Here is a 20,309-nt window from a genome sequence, read left to right on the forward strand (position 1 = left end):
AGTGCAACCCATGAGCCTCCACCCCTTTATGCCCATGATGCATTCAGAACCCCAGATATTCAGGAACCAGGTTCTGACCAGACTTACTGTCTCTGCCCATGACCACAATTCCCCTTTCAGAACACTTGTGAGCCTTTTCTCCTTTATCTCATATCTGCTCACCAGTCTCTTCCCAAAACCAGAAGGGAGGCCAAGAGCCACATCCAGGCAGAAGCCCCACCATAAAGTGAACAGCAGGGCTTTAGGAAAAGAGACAGCCACTGAGCACCCCTTCTGGAAACTAGCCCAACCAGCTCCAACACATAATACTGTAAATGACAGGGGGAAGTGAGGACAAGCATGCCATCAGCCCCAGGCGGCCAATCTAGAACACAGCAAGAATGGCAGCTGCTGCCAGCCTGGCCATTGCTCAGGGCACAGAAATTGCTTGTTATGGCTCTGCCCAACTCATCCTCCCAGATGGTCCCAAGAAGGCTCCTCCACAGTCCAGCAGGCCAGCTTTGATGGGGACTAAGCCATCAACAATGAATTCAAGAGGAGAGACCAAATGAATCCAGCTCTACATCATCTCAAGCAACAACAGTCTAAGACACCACAAATGACTTGAGCAGCTGAGACCTGTGCCATGCCTGGGACGGCCAATTTCTTTCATAAATGTGGCTCTCCCACCACCTCTCTCCCTGCCGTCAGCAGCACCTTTGGAGACCATGCTGTATAGATCCAGATGGCATCTGTGGCTGACTATAACACGTTCTCAGCTTGGCCTCAGCACTGCCTGACACTACACTGGGAACTCAATGGGTAAGCAAGCACCTTCTCCCTCTCTAATGAGCTTCTACAATATTGCCCAAGAAAGTGTTGCATGAGACCCCGAAGGCCTCCAGCACAAAGAGGGAAGCCCTCTAGAACATTAGCCCAAAAAAGGCTAGGACTCTTCAGTCTGGAAAGGAGAAGGCTGAGGGGGGATATGATAGAGGTCTATAAATCATGAAGAGTGTAGACCAAGTAAATAGGGAACTGTTGTTCACCAAGTCCCAGAATACTAGAACTAGGGGACACACACTAAAATTAGACGGTGACAGGTTTAAAACTAACAGGAGAAAGTACTTTTTTATACATGCACAGTTAACTTACAGCATTTATTGCCACAGGAGGTGGTGGAGGCAGATAGCATAGCCACTTTCAAAAAAGGGCCTGGATAAATTCATTTATGATAGATCTTTTAATGGCTACTGAACAGAGTGATTGGAGAGGTTTCCTCTGGTATCTCTAAACCAGGAGTGGGCAAAAGATGGCCCTCGGGCTGCATCTGGCCCAGAGGGTTTTTGTTCAGCCTGCAGCAGGTCCCTTGATCCTGCTTGGCCCAGGTTCAGGGGGCATCCCAAGCTGTTGCACTTCTGGCTGGTCCCACCACCCCTGGATGTGCCCTGGGGCCATGGGCCACAGCAGCTGGACTCCGTGTCCCGGCAGCTCCAGCAGTAGTGGCTCCTTCCAGATGCCACAGCCACCGGCCCCAGGGGCTCCTTCTGGCTGCAGCAGCTGCTGGCCCCAGCCCCGCTGCCTGGGGCAGCCCAGTGATGTGCTCTGCACCCAACACAGGGGGCAGGACCTGAGAGGCCAGGGCACACAGCTGGGCAGCTGAGAAGGGCATGTGGGCAGGTGGAAAGCAGTGTTCAGGAGCTAGACAGGCAGATGGGGCCAGGGAGATGCCAGGATCTTGGGGCAGCAACTTCGTGGGGATGGGTCCCAGGGCACGGCCACCAATCTGCAGCCTACATGCACCTGTGATGGATGTGGGTTCTGTGGGCAAGGGGATGCAAGGAGTAGATTGCACCTCTGCCCCAGCCTCAACCCTGTCCCCACGCTGTCACTGCCCAAAATCCCAGCGCTGGCCCTGGATGCAGATCCCCACCTGGATCCAGCCCCATCCTGTCCACTCAGCCACACACCTTGCCCACACAGCTCCCAGCCAGTCTCTATGGAGACCCTAGGATTGTGGGATGGTGACAGCATGGGGCCTGGGCAGAGCAATGATGTGCTCCCTGCATGTTGCTGCCTGCAGACCTGCGGCTTTGCCCCAGGCTTGGCCCCAGCCCCGTGCTGCCGCCACCCTGCAATCCTGGGGTCTGCATGGAGACTGGTCGGGTGCCCCATGAACAGGGAACATGGCCAGGCAGATGGACATCTACATGTAGGGCAGGGGCCGGGATAGCACAGGATAGGGGTGACAGCACAGGCTGCAGTGACAGCTGACCATGGTGACAGCATGGGGCCGGGGCCAGGGCAGAGCTGCGATCTGCTCCCTGCATGACCCTGCCTGTGGAGCCCGTATCCATCTCAGGGCTGGGCAGGCAGAAGATTGCAGCTCTGCCCCACATCCTGGCCCCAGCCCCGCACTGTCACCACCTCATGACCCTGCCCCATGATCCTGGCCTCACCCACCTGTTCTGCTCCAGAACGCTGCTCCCTGCCTGTCCATGGCCCCATCCCATGTAGGTAGCTTTGGTGAGCTGTTGCATGGGGGAGTTGGGAAGGTGCTGACTTGGCCCACTACAGCCCAGCAAAACTCCCTATATGGCCCGCAGGCCCAAATAATTACCTACTCCTGCTCTAAACCAATAATGGTGGATGCTAGGGAAGATATTGAATAGGGGATAGATTACCCTAGAGATACCCAGTTCAGTACTCCTCCCATCATAGCATCCATTTTTGCTGCTGTTGGAAACAGAATATTGGACTAGATGGAGCACTGGTCTGACCCAGTATGACACTTATGTTCTTAAATGATGGGCTGTACTCACAGAAATGAGTGGCACAAAACTTAATAGGAACAGCCACATTCATCCATTTTTAATGCTAGAATGACAGTCTGCTGGGTAAAACCCTTCATCAGAGAACAGCCCATAACACTTACATCCTGTCCTGGTTCTGTGGAAGAGTACAGTGAGGTACAAAATAATTAACCTTTCCTACTGCAAACAGGGAATAAAGCTCTTTCTGTCAACCCTGGTCAAAACCACCACCCCCAGTCCCTCACACCACTAAAGCAATGGTTACTGCTGGATGTTGTAGGACTTGGTACCACCTGTGAAATGCAGAAGTCATGGTGCTGCATGAGGAATCCAGTGCAGGAACTCTTCCAAGCGTGGGAGACCAAGGATGGAAACAGCTCCAGCATAGACATACAGCATGTACAGACATGTACAAACTCTCCTGGGAGTGATTTAACCCTGTTTATTCCCAGGTTATTTTTGCCTTGGAGTGGCCATTTTTACTGTGGGAGAAACAGCTTGAATATCTGTACACTTGTGGCTTCTCCTGGGAGAATGCCTGTCCAAGGCCAAAACCTGGATTTGACCACTCGAGCTGTGAGATGGGACTGTGCACCTGTCCAAGGCTGGGAAAACTTATGTTAGAAATCAGATCTCTGGAATTTGAGCAAAGTGAACTCATATCTGATTTGGATTTCATTTGCAGCTAATGATTATAAAGGCAATGGCAAGAAACAAATCTCACAGGTCCAGCCTATAGAAATTCCTTTTACAGATATGGTCCAGGTTTGGTTGGGTTGGGGTTACAAATAAATGGTTTGTAGGAAATAGCTGGTTTGCAGTGAACAGGTTGTTGTGCCTCCCTCCCTCCTTTCCCCCTCTGCCCCCAGGTAAAACAACACTTACAGACTGTGGTAGTTTTCTAGAAAAGGAAAAATGGAGAAACGGTTGAAACCTGTCTTGAGTCACATGTTTTTGGGGGGAATCTTAGCTATGGAAGTGCTTGTGAACTGAGCAGGAACTGTTGCATTTGCAAATCATGAGAGAAGCTGAGGACTGCTGAGCTGAAACTGAACTGGGAATGCTGAAGCCATCTGGGTAGGCTAGCTGGAAGCATACAAAGGTGGGTTTCTGAGACATGAAAAATATCACACAAGGCAAACAGATCTTCACTTGTTCATGTCCCCTTCATAAGAACCCCAAAGAACACCAGGTGTGTTACTTGATGCATGGATCTAAGCAGGATAGAAAAATGATTTAAACCTTGACTCATATGTCATCAAGGTCTGTCTATACCACGTACAGTGCATGTCTGGGAAGCTGATCACAAACACACTCCATGCACCCACTCCCACTCATCTGCATCAAAAACTCTGGAAATGCAGCAGAGAAACTGGTCCAAGACTGCCCCACTGTGGCCATTCACACATGCATGGGAGATGAGAGTTTCCAAAGTAACCACAGGGGAGTGTCCTTGAATGACTTATGTCCCCATTTCTTGGGTTCGTACATGAGAGCAGGAGTGCATGGGTGGGGCATATGCTGAGACCATCCCTCAGGGACAAGCTGGAACTGTAGTACAGGCATACCCCAAGGAACTTTATAGTGCTTAGTCCAGTAGAGCATCACCATCTTTCACTACTTTATCACAAGCCTGAAATGCCAGAGCTGAAGTCCTGAGTACAGGAACAAAGAGATCAGCAGGAGAATCTCAGCCTCTGTTGAGAACCACACATGATTCTAGCCTTCATCATGGCAGCAAAAGGCTCAGTAACATGACGGGTGAGGATCCAGCATCTCAGTAGTCTATGGGGAAATCTGGAATTGGTTGTTTCTAAATTCTTGACCTTTTTAAGCCCAAACCATAACTTTTGGGGGACCTGACTCCTGATTCTAGAATATTTGGGCCGCTCAGTGCCCCTGACCAAACCACTGGTCTTTCTGGCTGTTATGCTCACCATTTTCTAAACCATGTTAAGTGATTTGCATCACACAGTGCAAATCAAATTTCAATTCAAATGAACAGTTAATAGACAATCATTGACCATCACCGAGGTTTTTGTGCATTTCTACAGTAAAGACAGCAGGGGGCATCTAGTGCTACACCAGGTGGTGGGCATAAGCAAGCCATATATAGGTGTTAATCAGTATAGTTTAAATTGCTTAGTTCAGACTGCCATGGTCTGCATTCACTTTAATCCTCATTCAATGAGGATTAATTAGTTAATTCAGACTCATGCCAATTTCAATTCAGATTACAGACATTCACATGTATACAGTGACAATTGTAGTCCAGATTAAACCTTGAACAACATAACACCTATAAACAACCTCTGTCTCCAGGTGAAAGCACATCAACACAGTCACCGCCCAGCTCAGTGAGCTGACTAACCATGCCTCACAACAGGACCCTGCCAAGCCCTTTCTCTGCAATGCACCTTTACTTGTGTTGGCCACAGAGACCTGCTATCTAAATGGCGCCTGCTTCCCCACGTCTAGGGAGCTGCATGCAGCTTAGAAGCCCTTACACCTCCCTCCATACTCCCAACACAGACTGGGATGGCTCCACTGCTCCTTCCTCTCCATGTGGCAGCTTGTAGTGTCCTCTACTCCAATCCATCCCCTACCCTCCCTTAGCAGCTAATTAGCCATCAGCCTCTATCCTCTGGAAGTGGGGAGCAGCCTGTGTGAAAGCCAGCTAGCTGGCCCTTTACCTGGGACTCCTATGTCCAAGCCTGAGACAGCCCTCAGCAAACAGCACCAGTGGGGCCTTGTACCCCTGCTTAACAGCAGGACCAGTATATATCCTCTGGATCCATCACTCACCAAGGCTTATTGGTATAACAGCACTAGGAGAACTGAAGAAATTGTGCCTCTGCTACTGAAGGCAACTGAAGACACAATCCAGGGTGCATAAAAAATAAGTATTTTGTTTTTAAATTTTAAAAATGATTTTTTAATGTAAATCAGATTTTTTATTTAGTCATATTTTTTGTTATGATGGTTTTAAAAAATAAATAAACCTATATAAATATAGTTTTAATGCAAGATATGTTAAAGCTCAAAGATATCATCGTGGAATAGCAATTATAACTTCTAATTATATACCATTTGAGACTATATTCATGCAACCTTGTTAGAAAAGTTTTATGAATAGGTCATAAGAGGCCATGAACTGTATTAGGGGCCCAATGTTATGGGGTTTCCAGATGCTCTTCTATATATTAGTAAAGATTAAAGAAAACCACTCTACCCAATGGGACTCAGTCTATAAGAACCCATTAAACACCACTGTGATGCTTAGATTCAGTTTTCAAACTGTGGATTTGTGACTCCAGACATAACATCCTTGTTAACATAGTTATCTTTCATCTCCTAGTATATGGAGATGAAAGATAACAGACCTGATTATCTAGCCATCAGCCCTACTGAATCTCTGCAAGTTTGTGCACCCAGAGTCAAGCCCTTACCATTCTCTAAAAGTGTAAAATTTCAAGAAGTTAAATGAATAGAGGATTGTTGGGGGTGTAGCAGATCTGGGCAAGGAGGAGTAGTCTGGAGATAAATGCAGGGGCGGGGGGCAATAGAAACAAAAGAGAAACATTTTGAGAAGAATTTTTCCTGAAGTCTTGATGACTAAGTTTCTGAGTATAGCCTTGCCATTGATTTGCAAGCTAGTGATGGAATAGTATAGTAGAAGGGAAAACCTATCATGGCAGCAGGCTTGCCAGGCCATAAAAGAGACCCTGTTTGGGAATATTTTAATGAAGTTCCTCTACCTTTCGGTAAGACAGGCATGAATGCAAAATGCAAACTGTTTAACAAAGAAATGCAAGGCCGGGTTGCCCAAATGAAACAATATCATGAGAAGTGCCCCTTCTCAGGAGGAAGCTGCTTGGAAGGTGGTGAATAGAACATGTCTGAACAAGCAGCATCTCCAGGTTATTAAGCTTCCTTATTTCATACTTCTTTCTAAAGGACTGCTTGTCTTTCCTGTCCATATCTTTTGGATGGATTTCTGGACTACTTAAATTCTCATAAAAATGTCTGAGCAAAAATATAGTTGTTACTTTATGGAACTCCCATATTTTTAATGCAGTTGTAATATAAATTAATGGCTGAAATAGGCAGATCTTCCTTTTACAGTTCAGTTCTAAAGTAGTACTGAGTACAATGAGTACAGGCAACCCACGCTTAACACTGTTTCACTTAGCACTATTTTGCTATAACGCTCATTTAAAATTGATACCTGATTTCAGTTAGCACTCAGCAAATTCCATTATAATGCTCACAGTCCAATAATGCTCACAGTCCAATTTTGGGTCATTAAAAACAACTGTGGTCACCATCTTGGTTCATCAAATACTTTTGGTTTCGCTTAACACTTGTTTCACTTAACACTCATTTTTTCAGGAACCAATTAAGAGTGCTAAGCAAGGGTTGCCTGTAGTAGTAAATGAGCAGTGCTGCAATGACTGCATTGACTTCTTTTGTTCAGGAGGATCCATCTCAACATACAGCATTCTGACTATCCATCTTCACCATCACCATCACTGCCTACAGTTTCAGTTATCTGCTAATGATAAGTGTTCCAGTCAAATGCATGTCACAGTATATCCTGTAGCAAAAAGAAGAAAAAAATCTCCACCATCCAGAAACAACCATAGATAAGTCTGTAACAGGAACCAGCAAATTACAGCAAGAGGTAAGAGATTTTTAAAAATTGCTTAGTTTGTTTATACAACAAACTCTTCTTTCTATATGGGTAAGAACACACACTTCATTGACACGGTTCAGTCACTACAACCAGGATACAGTCCACTCAACAGAGCAGATATAGCAGGCAAACTGCTGAATAAGGTGTATGAGAAAGAAACTGAACAGTGTGCAAAAAGTCTAGAAGAGAAAATTGTTAACCTGAGTCTTGATGGGTGGAGCAATGTTCACAATGATCCATAATATGTGCTTGTGTGACAAGAGAAGAAGGAACTGGCTACTAGGCCTGTGTGAAGCAGCTAGTATTTGCTTCAGAGTCAGCCAATAAATTGTTTCTATAAGGTAGAAAGTAGGGCTGCGCGAAGCTTTGGGTGCTGATTCAATTTGGAGGAGATTCAGCCAGATTTGGCAGCCGAATCTATGAATCCGAATTGAATTGGGAGACCAATAAATAGGCCTGAATCGATTCGAAGCCTCCAAATCGATTCAGAAAAGATTTGGAGAAAGATTCAGAGATTTGGTGATTAGGGCAGTCCCCACTTGCCGTCACAGGGAGCTGGACCCAAGCTCGGTAAGTAGGACAGGAGGAGGGGGGAGGGGACCATGGGGGGACTCCTGCCAGGCCCCATCCCCTGCCTGCTCCCTCAGCCCCCCTGAGTGCCCACCAACTCCTGCCCCCTCTCCCAGCCCCATCAATGGCTGCCCGCCTAGCCCCAGTATCCCAGGTCTTTTTCAGAAAAAAGCCCTGCACTCACTGGCTGCTGCAGTGGCCATCAGGGCCTCCGGGGGCTCATGGCAGAGCCCCCACCCCCACAGCACAGGGCAGTGGGGTGGGGCAGTGGGGATCGCCCCCATTGCCTGGCAGGAGCCAGTGCAGGGAAATGGCTGTTTTATTGCTGATGCTGTTGAAATTTGGAAGGAACTGAGTGAGACCTGGAAAAGCGAAATATGCAGTGACAAAGTTAAATCACAGGCATTTAAAAGATGAATAGATCAAACACTATCTCCATCTCATTTTCTTGCCAATATTCTCAACACTAAGTACCAGACTCTATCCTTAACTGCTGAAGAGGAGGAGTTGGCTGTGAGATGGGCATCCAGCAATCAACCCTCCATAATACCAACTATAATATATTTTAGGGCTAAGGGTGAACCATTCAAGAAATATATGCTTGCTGATGAGGTTTTAAAGAAAGTCATATCACTGAACTGGTGGAACTCAGGGTACCTATACATGTGCAAAGAGGCTGCTCTGACACACTGTAATTACAGAACATCGAAGCAGACTCAATTAATTAAGCCTGCTGGAGTGTGGTAATTACCATGCTCCAGCAGACTCCAGCATCACGTGTATCAGTGTCCCAGCACTGAAAAATGGTGGTGGGGGCACTTTAACTAAAGCTCATTCGACGATCTTAAATTAAAGCACCCCTGCCACCATTTTTCAGCACAGGGATGCCGATACACGTGACGCTCTGGGCACTTTAATTGGAGCCACTCTAATTAAAGTACGCTGCCCCTTCCTGGAGCACATGTATAAATGCCCTTAAGCACTTGGACCCATCAGAGACTACTGAAGTGATAATCCAGCTTTTACCAGCAGTAGCTTCTTCTGCAGGTATAGAAAGTATATTTTCTTCCTTTGGACTAATTCATTCTAAACTGAGAAATTGCTTGGGAACTGAAAAAGCAGGAAGGCTTGTCTTTCTTTTCCAGTCTATGAATAAACAGGAAGAGGAAGGTGAAGACTGAGTTTGCTGCATAATCCAGTATTTCAAGTTTCTCATGTTGACCTGACTGAAATAATCTATTTAATTTTTGTTAAAAACACATTTCACATTTATAACTAAAATAGTTAAAAATTAAAAAATACACGTTTGTTATGTTACAATAATTATAAATGTTTGCTGACAGAGAAAAACAACCAAACTACATAATAAATTTGTTGTTTTACTTAAATAAAACAATTTAAATATCTGTTATTTTTAGTGATAGTTGTTGCTGTTCTCTAATACAGTGTTCTCTAATACAAAAATATCCCCCAAATATCCATGACTTATCTAGTGAATTGGAGATAGTTCACTTCCCAATGACTTCACAAGTATCTGCTTCAATTAGCTTTGGTAAGTAAAATAACCAAATCATAAGGAGAATCTTGGAATTTGGGTCTGTTAAGTAAATATTACAAGTGATTTTTTTCCCCTTTTAAATATCTGCCTATTCCTTCAATATATAACATTTCTTTTTTTTTTCTTGCTATCTGTGAACTAAAGCATATTTTTACTGCAAATAATTATATCACTGTTTTGTACTGGGAAATTACTAGGTGCAACAAAATAGCAAGAGATTTTTTGCCCTCTACCTCTGTTAATTTGGTTCAAGCATTCCTCTTGTTCCAGTCCACCTCCCTTTTTCCAAGGGAGGTGGTCTTTAAGAGAAGGCTGGATAGGCATCTGGCTGGGGTCATCTGACACCAGCACTCTTTCCTGCCTAGGCAGGGGGTTGGACTCAATGATCTGTTGAGGTTCCTTCTGACCCTAGCATCTATGAATCTATTAATATAATTCAGTTTTCTGATGTAGCTAGACAATTAATCTGAAACAAAATATCAAAATAAATCACTGCTTTAAAATGTATAGTGTGTGCCTTCTAAAAATGAAACCTGCATCTATCTCTGAGTTATGAATAATATGTATTAAGGCTATATCAAACAACAAGAAAGCACTTTTTGTAGAAAACAATGATTAAATCTCTCTTCCTGCTGAGAGATTCAAACCCACATTTCCTACTTCTCAGGGCAGTACCTGAACATAGAACAGGCTTTGGGGGGAACCCCAGCCCTCCTAGTGATGCTGGATATTGGGCAGTTAGCAATGCCATGACCATGGGATCAGAGAAACAGCAGGGAGATAACTCTCTTTAGGGACCAGAACCCAGGACTCTGCCCTCATCACTAGTTATAAAGAGATTCAGTCTCTTGTTTGTGGTCTCAAGCCACAAGACTCTTAGCCCCACAAGAAGGTGGAGGGTACCCTGTCACTATCATAGCTGAGTGATTTAGGCACTGTCCTGGAAAAGGGAAATTATGGGTTAACTTAGGTTAAGAGGGAACCCAGGTCTCAGTCTCCCAAACTCTAGCTAGGCCAGTGTACTATCCAGCAGTCTACAAAGCAAAGGTGGACAACACCACCACGCTGTGCCCTACTGCTGGGTCCCAAGTAACTATAGCACTGGTTCTCAACCCAGGTAACATAGCACCCAAGGTGCCACAATGAAGATACCACTGCCACAATCCAGTAAAAGTGTCTCAAGCAGCTGCATCAGGTATGTGGTCTCCCACCTGCATAAAGGCACTCTGATCAACCTAAAGTGGGGAGGAGAGCTGGCTGGTACTTCAGCCCTTCTTGGTCTGGTTGTCCCCACACTCCTTCTGGGAACAGAGGCGTGTACGTGCCTGTTTCCAAAAGATGCCATGAAGGGTTGGACCAGGTAGGAGCACAGCATCAGCTGGCTCACCTGCCTGATTTAGGCTGATAAGAGAACGTTAATGCAAGCAGGAGAGTGCACATGCTGCAGCCTTCCCAGGTTCAGTGCAGCAAGCATTTTTATCTGGTCATGGTGGCACTAGCAGCACCCTGGCTCAGAGCAACGGAGATAAGCTGAGGCAGCTGATTTCAATCTGGAGGACCCATGCAGTGTAACTGAAGGAGATTCATACAGAAAACAATTTCAGGGCATTAAAATAACTGTATTAACAGATACAATTAGCTCACTGTTTAAACAGGTACCACTAGAGACACAGTATCCCGATACAAAAGAAAGATTTTTAATGTTATATATAGTGTGTATATATATAAACAGAGAGAGAGAGAGAGTGTGTGTGTGTGTGTATAGGTATATCACGTCCAGTTCCCCTTTTCAATTCAGGAAGGTTTTTCATGGCTACTCTATGCTTCTTCTAAAGCACTTTGCATAGGAAACACATGGAACACACTGCAATAGTTCAGTGGTTCTCAACTGGGGATCCCACTAGATTAAAAAGAACAGTGATGGGGTGCCCTGACTCTAAAAGTTTGAAGACCACTAGGCTAGAAAAAAGTAATATGCATCCCCAAGTCATGCCCCTACATTCCAAAAAGGGGCAGGAGTTCAGACCCACCTCTGGGATCTGTGATTGGCTCTGTGGCTAGGGACATACAGTCAAAAAGCCGGAGCCTGAATTGATTCAATCTTTGCAGGTTAGTCTAAGCTGCCTAGGCTGAACCTATCTGCAACTATACAGACATTCCCTCTGGGCTGAGGAAATGCCGGCACATGACTACAGTTGCTCAGGCCAGGCACCGGGGGGGTGCTAGAGTGCACCCTCAGCTGCAGGAAAGCTGTGCTGGGGGAGGGGGTGGGGGTGGCGGGGAGTCCAAGGAGGGGTTCCTGCCCCAGTCACAGGTACATGATCCAGGTCTGCCGGGTGCTCCCTCCTCACTGCTGCAGTGGTGCGGCTAGGCACAGCCAGACACCAGCTGGCATGGCCCCTGAGGCAGAGGGTGACAGGGGAGCAAACATGATGGGAGCAGCAGCCCCTGTCATGGTGTCAGGAAGCACAAGCCTGGTGCAGGGCCATGCTGTGGGGTAGGGAAAGCTGCTGTGGACCACAGCAGTGCTGGGGCAACTGGGCTCTGGCCCCGTCTGAGCCCCCGTGCTGTCACTCACAGTCTGCTGCAGCTCTGCCCACCCCAATAGCACTCCCCTGACCCCTGCCAGGAATGGGCTCGTGCTCCCTGACACAATGACAGGGGCTGCTGCCCCCATTGAGAGCCCTGCCTCCTTGCTGCTCCAGCAGCCAGGCGGGAGTGCAGCCAGAGGCAGGGAACAGGGAGGGGGGTTATTCCCCCTCCCTCCAGCATCTGGCAGAGGGGGAAGCAGGGGGCTTATTCCACTGCTTGCCCCAAGCAGGCAGCAAGCAGTGGTGGCAGTCAGGTGAGGCAGACCTGGCTGCGGTCCCTGGGGGGCATTGGGGTAGATGGGGGAATAATCCCCCCACCCCCTCTGCCTCAGGGGGCCATGCCAGCCGGCATATGGCTGTGCCTGGCCCCGTCACTGCAGCAGTGAGAGGGGAGCACCTGGCAGACCTGGCTCAGGTCCCTGGTGGTAGGACAGGGAGGGGGGAATTAAATCCCTCTCTGGCCAGTTTATTCAAGGTTACTGCCAGAGCTGGCCATGCCCCCACTGCTGAAGCAGCCAGCAAGGAAAAGTGCTTGCTGGTGGGACAGGGGAAGGAAGGGGGAAATAAACTTCTTTCCTGCTCCCTTCCACCCCTGCCTGGGTGAAAGTAAGATACTTAAACACCTAGCCGGGGTCATATGACCCCAATACTCTTTCCTGCCATGGCAGGGGGTCGGACTTGATGATCTGCTCAGGTCCCTTCCAACCCTACCAACTATGAAACTTGGCTGCCTTTAGTTTATTTCAAAGCACTAGTTATATGTGAGCACTCTTCAATTTCTATGTGCTTTGCCTTTGCCATATATCTGTACTGCTCACGTGACAATAAGCCCCAATCTTTATTAATTCAACAGACCATGGGGTACCTATTGGCCATCCCATGAGATCAGAATTAGGCTGCAAGGTCTAAGATTTGACAGATCATAAAGAAAAACCCATACAACTCATCCTTTTTTCTACCTTATAAAAGATCCCTCAGCCAGTCTCATCTGCATCTCAAGTTGATGTATACTACTAAAAGCATCAGTCAGGAACAAGCAAATCCAAATTCAGCCACTGCCAATCCACAAAGAATCAAGTTTGAACTCTGTGGGCATGTCTACATGAGATGCTTAACTGTGCGGTAGTATAGTTTACTGCGTAGTAAGCATGTGCATCTACACATGAGCACACTTACTGTGCAGTAAAAATGCTTAATCAAAATTAAATTTGCTACCCACAAATGCAGGTAGAAAATTTATTCTCGATTAGTTACTGCATAGATGTGACTGGGCCAGCCCTGCCACTAGGGGACTGGCCTGACACTAGCCCCAGGGCTTCGGGCTGGGAGCCTCCCTTGCCCCAGGGCTAGGCTGTCTCTATGGCAGCCCCTGCCTCAGGCCTTTAAAAGCCAGGAGGCACTCAGAGCTCTGGAGCACACCAGCAGGGGGCCTGAGACCACTCCAGGCCCCTGTGTTCCCCTGGGCAGGCCACAGGCCAGCTGCCCTAGCCTGCCTGCACCCTGGTGCTGCTGCCTAGCATTGTGCTGCCACATGCCTGCCAGGCCCACGCTGTCCAGCCTGCAGTTCCATACTCCAGACAGAACTGCTATCCCTAGGCCCAGCTGCAGGCAGCTTCTGCCTGCCGGAGATAACTCCCCCTGCCTGCAGCCCAGCCCCAGCAGTCTGCCCTCAGCTTGCAGGTGATGCAGGGCGTTGCCTCTGCCACACATCAATCAGTCCCATGCTGGAACCCTGTGCTGGGCACTGCAGGCAGCTGGCCAGTCCCAGCAGCACAGGGACAACCACATGGGGACCCAAAGAGCTAGAGCAGGACCCACAATGGTGTCCTCCTCATCTGCAGTCATGCCAAGGCCCCTGCCCACCACCCATAGCATAGCTCCAACTAGTCCATGAAGGAGGCTGGTGACCTTGTGGCACTGTGGGGCGAGGTAGAGATGCAGCGTGAGTTTGAGCAGAGCGGGCGCTCCAATACCCATGTCTATGAGGGGCTGTCAGTCCAGATGTGGAAGCATGGGCACAACCAGTCAGCGCAGCAGTGCCGCATAAAGGTCAAGGGCTTGCGGGTACAGTGGGTTTCCATTGCCAACCAAAATCATTGGTTGGGGAATGCTGACTGGTGCTTTTAGGACTAGCACCCTGGGACCCAGGCCACAGCCATGCTGGGTACAGCAGCATGGGCAACCTGCCTGAGCCCCCACCCCAGCCTGGCACCCTCGGTGACATGTCACCAGGGGAAGGGCCCCTCAGGCATCCAGAAGCCTGTCCCACCAAGCTCCCTGGCTGCACCCTCCACCAGCAGCTCAGGGAGCCCAGGCCAGCCCACCATCATGACACAACCAGACACCAGCACCACCAGCTCCTCCCAGGGGGGGCACAGCCAGGCACCTGCCTGCTGCACCCCACAATCCAAGGACACTGCCCAGAGCCGCACACCATCTGCAACAGTCATGACTGTGGAGCCTCCAGCCACTCCAGCCTGGCCACATGGTAAGGCCCGCACTGGAGGGAGGGCACTCCCCATTCCAGACCCTGCCTCTGCCCCTCTCCCCACCCAGCTCACCCACAGGGGCAGGAACATATAGCACAGCCATAGGTAGTGCCACCACAGGTGCCTGTACTGCGGGGCTGGGGCCAGCAGCAGCCTCAAAGGAGCTGCTGTGGCCAGGCTGCCTAGAAAGGCAGTCCCGACGCACAGCAGCCTCAGCCCAGCTGCATACCCAGGGGCGGTGCCTCGGCCAGACAAGACTGAGGGACCTGCCAGAGACCAGACAAAGCCTCTCTGTGGGCCGGATCCACCCAGCTGGTCGCGTCTGGTCCTGCCCCCGCCTGGCCACGGCAAGAGGGGAGTTTCCCGGAGCACAAGTCTCTTCCTGGCAGGAGGGGGAGGGGGGCTGCACTGCTCTGACTCACTCTAGACCCCGGTGCTGCCGTGCGCAGCCTGCCACAGCTCTGCCAGCAGGGCTCCCCACCAGGAAGGGGCTTGCATTCCCTGACATTATGACAGGTGCTGCTGCCCCCACCAAGGGTCCTGCTCCCTCCTGCTGCCGCAGCCAGGCTGGGGCATGGCCAGACGCCATCCTGCAGGGCCCCTTTTGAGGGACAGAGATGGGAGTTTCATAGATTTCATAGATTTTTAGGGTCAGAAGGGACCTCAATAGATCATCAAGTCCGACCCCCTGCCCTTGCCAGGAAATAGCGCTGGGGTCAAATGACCCCAGCCAGGTGCTTGTCCAGTCTCAAATATATAATAATACTATATGTACAATGCTATACCTTAGTATAGCCACACTTAAACCACTAGAACTATATTTTAACCAATACAGCACCTATGGGTGTGGTTCTACTTTACCAGCACAGAGTTCCCTTTTCCTGTATGGTATACCTGTATTCCTATACCAACAAAATGCTTTCCATTGTAGGCACAGCCTCAGCCAAACAAGTTATTGGGCTCAGTACAGAGGAAATCAGTTGAAATGTATACAGCTTATGAGGTACAATCATAGAAAAGTAGGGCTGGAAAAAGGCCTCCAGTCCAGTCCCCTGCCAGAGGCAGGACCATTGCTATCCAAACTATCCCAGGGAACCCCTTTTCTAATCTACTGCTAAAATACACAGGCAACCTGCCACACAGCCATAAAGCAAAGCACCCTAACTTGCCACAGGTAAAGCAGGGGGACACTTGCAATATCCAAGGGAGAGAGTCACAAACCACGCTATAGGAGAACATGAAAACCCTCGTAGTCTGCACTAATTTGACCATGGGGTAAAATTCCTTTCTGACCCCAAATGTGGTGATTGGCCTGACCCTGAGCAGAGACCTTCTAGGCAGGAGGAACCTCTGGGATTTAGTCCTAAAAGAATTGGCACACCCCCGTTAAAACCCCAAGCCTTGGCTGCAGCCAACACCTAATGCTTCTGAGGCAGGTGAAAAATCAAAACCAAACCAAAAGCAAAAAAACCCATGGGGGAAGGGGAAAAAAATCCTCCCCAGCCCAGTGCGGCAATCAGCAAAACCCAGAAGCTTGAGAGACGACCAAAGTAGAATTTACTAGATCACCCCGACCTAGATCAACCCTCCCAGATTGGTCTGTTGTCCTGTGAGGTCAGGCCAACTCTCAGGATCTGAGTATTTCGCAGTTAGACAGGAGGGTGTGACACAATTGCACATATACAAACACACAAATCAATTAGGTTCATAGACACACACACTACCAGCTCAGGCACATATACATCCAAACCCGCCTACGCACATGCATACCTATCACCAATTCAAGCACATACACCCCAAAAGTTAGACACAGATCACTAATTTGTATATCATGCACACAATGACATACATACACACACACGCACACACACACTCACCAGTTCACACACATACAGCCCACCTACACATACACACAGGTAAGTTCCTAACTTGGATGGTACAGTGTGTATGTGTGTGCTTGGGGACCTGGGATACTTGAGGGAAGGTTCAGGTGAGAAAGAGAGTTAAAGTGTAGGGAGTGAAAGTTGCCAGAACTGAGTTATTTCTCCTTCCAGCATCCAGTGGCAGGGACAACAGGGGACTTATTCCCCCACAGGGACTGAGCGGGCAGACCTGGCTGCCAGTGGGGTAGAAGGGAGACTAACCTCCACGCTGCCTCAGGGGCCATGGTACCCCACTGCTGCAGCAGCAATGGGGGAGTGCCCGGCAGTCCTGGCTCAGGTCCCTGCCAGTGGGATAGCAAGGGGGGAATGAAACCCCTCCCTGGCCAGTTCAGCCTGGACTGGCCATGCCCTGCTCCAGCACAGCTTGCCTGCAGCTAGGGGCACGCTCTAGCGCCTCCAGCTCCTGGCCTGAACAACTGCAGGTATGTGGCTGCATGTCTGCTCTGTTACAAACCGGTTCAACCTAGGCAAGTTAGACTACATGGCAAAGGTTGAATCAGTTCAGGCTCCAGTTTTCCGAATGTCTGTCCCTAGCCCTAGAGTGGAACTCTGATGATCTTGGGATGGGCAAGCTCTCAAAATTCATGCTCTGAAAATGACATGTTATTGGACATTTCTCCAAGAGCAAGATTTGTATAGTAATATCTTATGCCAAATAAATCTTCATTCTTTTATATTCCCTGGACTGTCAGAGTTACAACACAACATCACTACCTACAACACGAAAGATTTAGGAACAACAATGCCATATGCCTATGCTCTAGCTGTTAGTATCTTTTCCTACATAAACTCTAAGAAACAATTCCCTTATCATAATGGCTAGAAAACAAACTCAATTTCTAAGAAATGGCATTTCCTACTGGCCAGAGATCCTGACCCAAGATCTCAGGGTCTGCAGAGTGAAAATGAAATAAAAATGAAATGGCTGCAAGCAGGTCATACCACCATCTGTATACCACTGACCCTAAAGCTTATAATTTAGCTCTACCCGTTGAATGTTTGCTGCAGATATATGTACTTATGCCTTAAAACCAGTCAGAGAAAAAAATATTGTGTTGTGACAAAATATGCTGTATGTAAAGAATTATTTTACCCTAATACATGCACAGCTGAACACATATGTACACATGTGTACACATACTCTTATCAGTTGTCATATGGGATAGGAACACTGTAATATTCATGTAATTACTTAACTCTGACTTCACTGGTGTTCTCATAGCTTTCACCAGCTGAGAATCTACCCCTTAGATCAGTGGTTCCAATTTCATCTTGCCCCGCAGGCTGGATCTAGCATGTGTGGGGCTAGTCTACAGGCCTGATCTGGTAACCAGGTTCAGTCCACATGTGGAGCTGCATCATCTTTACTGTGGGGCTCCTCATGTCTAAAATCTGAAGACAGGATGATGAGTGGCAGATGGTTTAACTGCTGCCACTCTGGGAGTCATGGCAATTAACACCGCCACTGCTCCCCCCACCACCAGATTTCTAGTCCTGTGGGTTGTATGACATGCAGGCTGGATTTGGCCAGTAGGCCGTATCTTGGTCACTCCTGCCTTAGACTGTAAGCACCTCAAAAAATAGTCTATGGGCTAGATCCGAAGGATATTGCATGGTTTTCACTTTGTCCTCATTCATGTTTAGTAGCTTACTGGGGGCTTGGTTTGTAAAAGGGCTGATTTTAAAAAGTGAGTGATACGGCATTGTTACCTGGGCCTTGTATTTTACCTGCATCATAGACAGGGGGTGTGTAGAGCTGGACCTTCGCCAATAATCACAATTACACACTGTGGACTTTAAGCTGATTGGAACCACAGGCAGCACCTGAAGCAGAAGCTAGAGGCTAACAGCTTTCCCACTTGTTTGGGCATTGTCAAAATTCAACCCTTCTGCTTTTAATACCCCAAGCCACCAAAATAATGTTACAAGGTTAAAAGGGGCTCAAAAACTCCCAGAATGAAAGGTTTTTGTTTGACCCAACATGATTTTTTTCATATCTCTGAGACCACTGAAAACATATGCACTTTACCACAGACGTGTGTGATAAAGTGCAAATGTTTTCAGTGGTCTTCTCCCCAGGTAAGGCAGCAGTGGAAGATCAATCATCCAGAGAGCCCTGCTGTACAGCCCAAGGCCCCAGACCTGTTAGTGGGAATCTCCTAGGTCACATGCACAAAGGCAGGTCAAGTTCTAAGCAAATAGGCTTTCCTTCCAAGACCAAGTCCATGGAAAGGGTGGGGCCATGTTCTGGCAATCACAGGAAGAAAAAGGCACACCAGCAGTGGGAATAACTCTGCCTTGGCCTGGGCTGTATGCAGAAGAGAATCTGAACCAGGCTTTAGGCTGCTGTACTGAAATCAATGCAGCTTGCTAAATGGCTGCTCTTGCACTGATTTAACCTTGGCTTACTCACTGTAGTGACATTTAATTAGCTCCTGCAACAGTTCAGTAAAGAGAATTGTATGATAAAGCAACACTAAAGCAGGGGCCAGTTCACAAATCTAAAAGTAAAAACCCCACTTCTAGATAAATGGATACCAGACTGTGGATCCCCTGCCACATATTGTTTGCATATCAAGGTGTAATGAGAGAGACACAAAGAGACACACACACACACACACACACACACACACACACACACAGAGACTGCCCCAAAAATGCTGAAAAATACTGCAGCCAAGTGATGAGGTACTGGAGTCAAGTGCTCCACTGCCGACAAAAACAAGGCAGTCCACTCAGTCCTCTGAACGTTTGCCAGCCCTTCCAATATACAGCTGAATTCAGAATGGGTTTGCAGCCCAACCTTTAATACTTCAACACTATCACCTAGCCCCTCTGTGCATGGAGTAGACCTACCCAAGGGGGCTGGAGTAGACAGGAATTCACACAGAAGGCCGTCCCCCACATACATGCACATTTACCCAGGGGTAGGGTCTGTGGATGCCACAGTCAGCTTCAGCGGTATCCACTTACCATTGACTGAGTTTGTGATCGTCTGGATATGGAATAAATGGTTTGGATCCTGTTGGTGTTACCGTCTGTCCATCTCTTTAGCTAAAATAAGAAGGGGCTAAAAATCCACCAGCAGAAATCCAAGAGTGGGGTGAGCCCTCCTGACAGCACTCGCTCATCTGCCAGCCTCTGTGTGCATGTGTGTAGGTCTGTAGAGTGAAACAGGAACCTGAAACCCTGCCCAGGAGGGTGTGGCTGCACTACCTCCCTGCCTGCCAGTCAGGTAAACAGTGCAAATCTGCTTACCTCTGACCTCAGGCTATCTGCTGCCTGCTCCCTGTGTGAGTAAACAGTCTCTCTGCAGTCAGCACAACTCACTTACCAAGCCTGTGACAGCTACTTCCACTGGCTGCTAAAATTGTGTGATATCCCCTGCCCTCCTCCCTCTGTTTTTTCCAGCCCAGCACAGAATAAAACCATACCCGTAAACTGGTCTGGCTAATGCTGCCAGAGGCTGGACACGTGGCACATTAGGATGAGAGCAGTCACTGTTCACACTCTGAAAAGCGTCCTTAAGGTCACAAATCCCATGTGCTGCACCTGACAATGGGTGTGGACACACATCAACTTGGAACTCTTTCAAAAGCGGAAATGTTTTAAAAAGGCAAGAACCAAAGAAGAAAGATTCAAATGTAGCACAACAGCTTCAACTTTAACA

At 48.1% G+C, this 20,309-nt stretch overlaps 1 protein-coding gene and 1 long non-coding RNA gene across 4 annotated transcripts in view; one reads left to right on the forward strand and one right to left on the reverse strand.

Moving 5' to 3' along the window:
* LOC149868667 (uncharacterized) overlaps positions 1-20,309 on the forward strand; it is a 75,387-nt gene that overhangs the window by 29,228 nt on the left and 25,850 nt on the right. The window contains exons 2-3 of one of the 2 annotated variants that reach the window (XR_016441299.1): positions 7,270-7,476; positions 9,204-9,354. This is a non-coding gene — a long non-coding RNA (uncharacterized LOC149868667). Of the gene's footprint in view, positions 1-7,269; positions 7,477-9,203; positions 9,355-20,309 lie in introns of those variants that run through there. The other variant, XR_016441298.1, reaches the window with a different exon arrangement.
* Positions 1-20,309, reverse strand: part of CORO2A (coronin 2A) — a 97,901-nt gene that overhangs the window by 27,621 nt on the left and 49,971 nt on the right. Inside the window, exon 1 of one of the 2 annotated variants that reach the window (XM_090038978.1) lies at positions 19,613-19,781. The exons of the other annotated variant lie outside the window; for it this stretch is intronic. Coding sequence (XP_089895104.1) covers positions 19,613-19,615 — 3 coding nt within the window. The 5' untranslated portion in view covers positions 19,616-19,781. Of the gene's footprint in view, positions 1-19,612; positions 19,782-20,309 lie in introns of those variants that run through there. 2 annotated transcript variants of the gene reach the window in all.

This window comes from Crocodylus siamensis, chromosome 3 (assembly GCF_052110815.1).
Source record: "Crocodylus siamensis isolate JL-2025a chromosome 3, ASM5211081v1, whole genome shotgun sequence".
In the NCBI taxonomy this organism is placed as follows: Eukaryota; Metazoa; Chordata; order Crocodylia; family Crocodylidae; genus Crocodylus; species Crocodylus siamensis.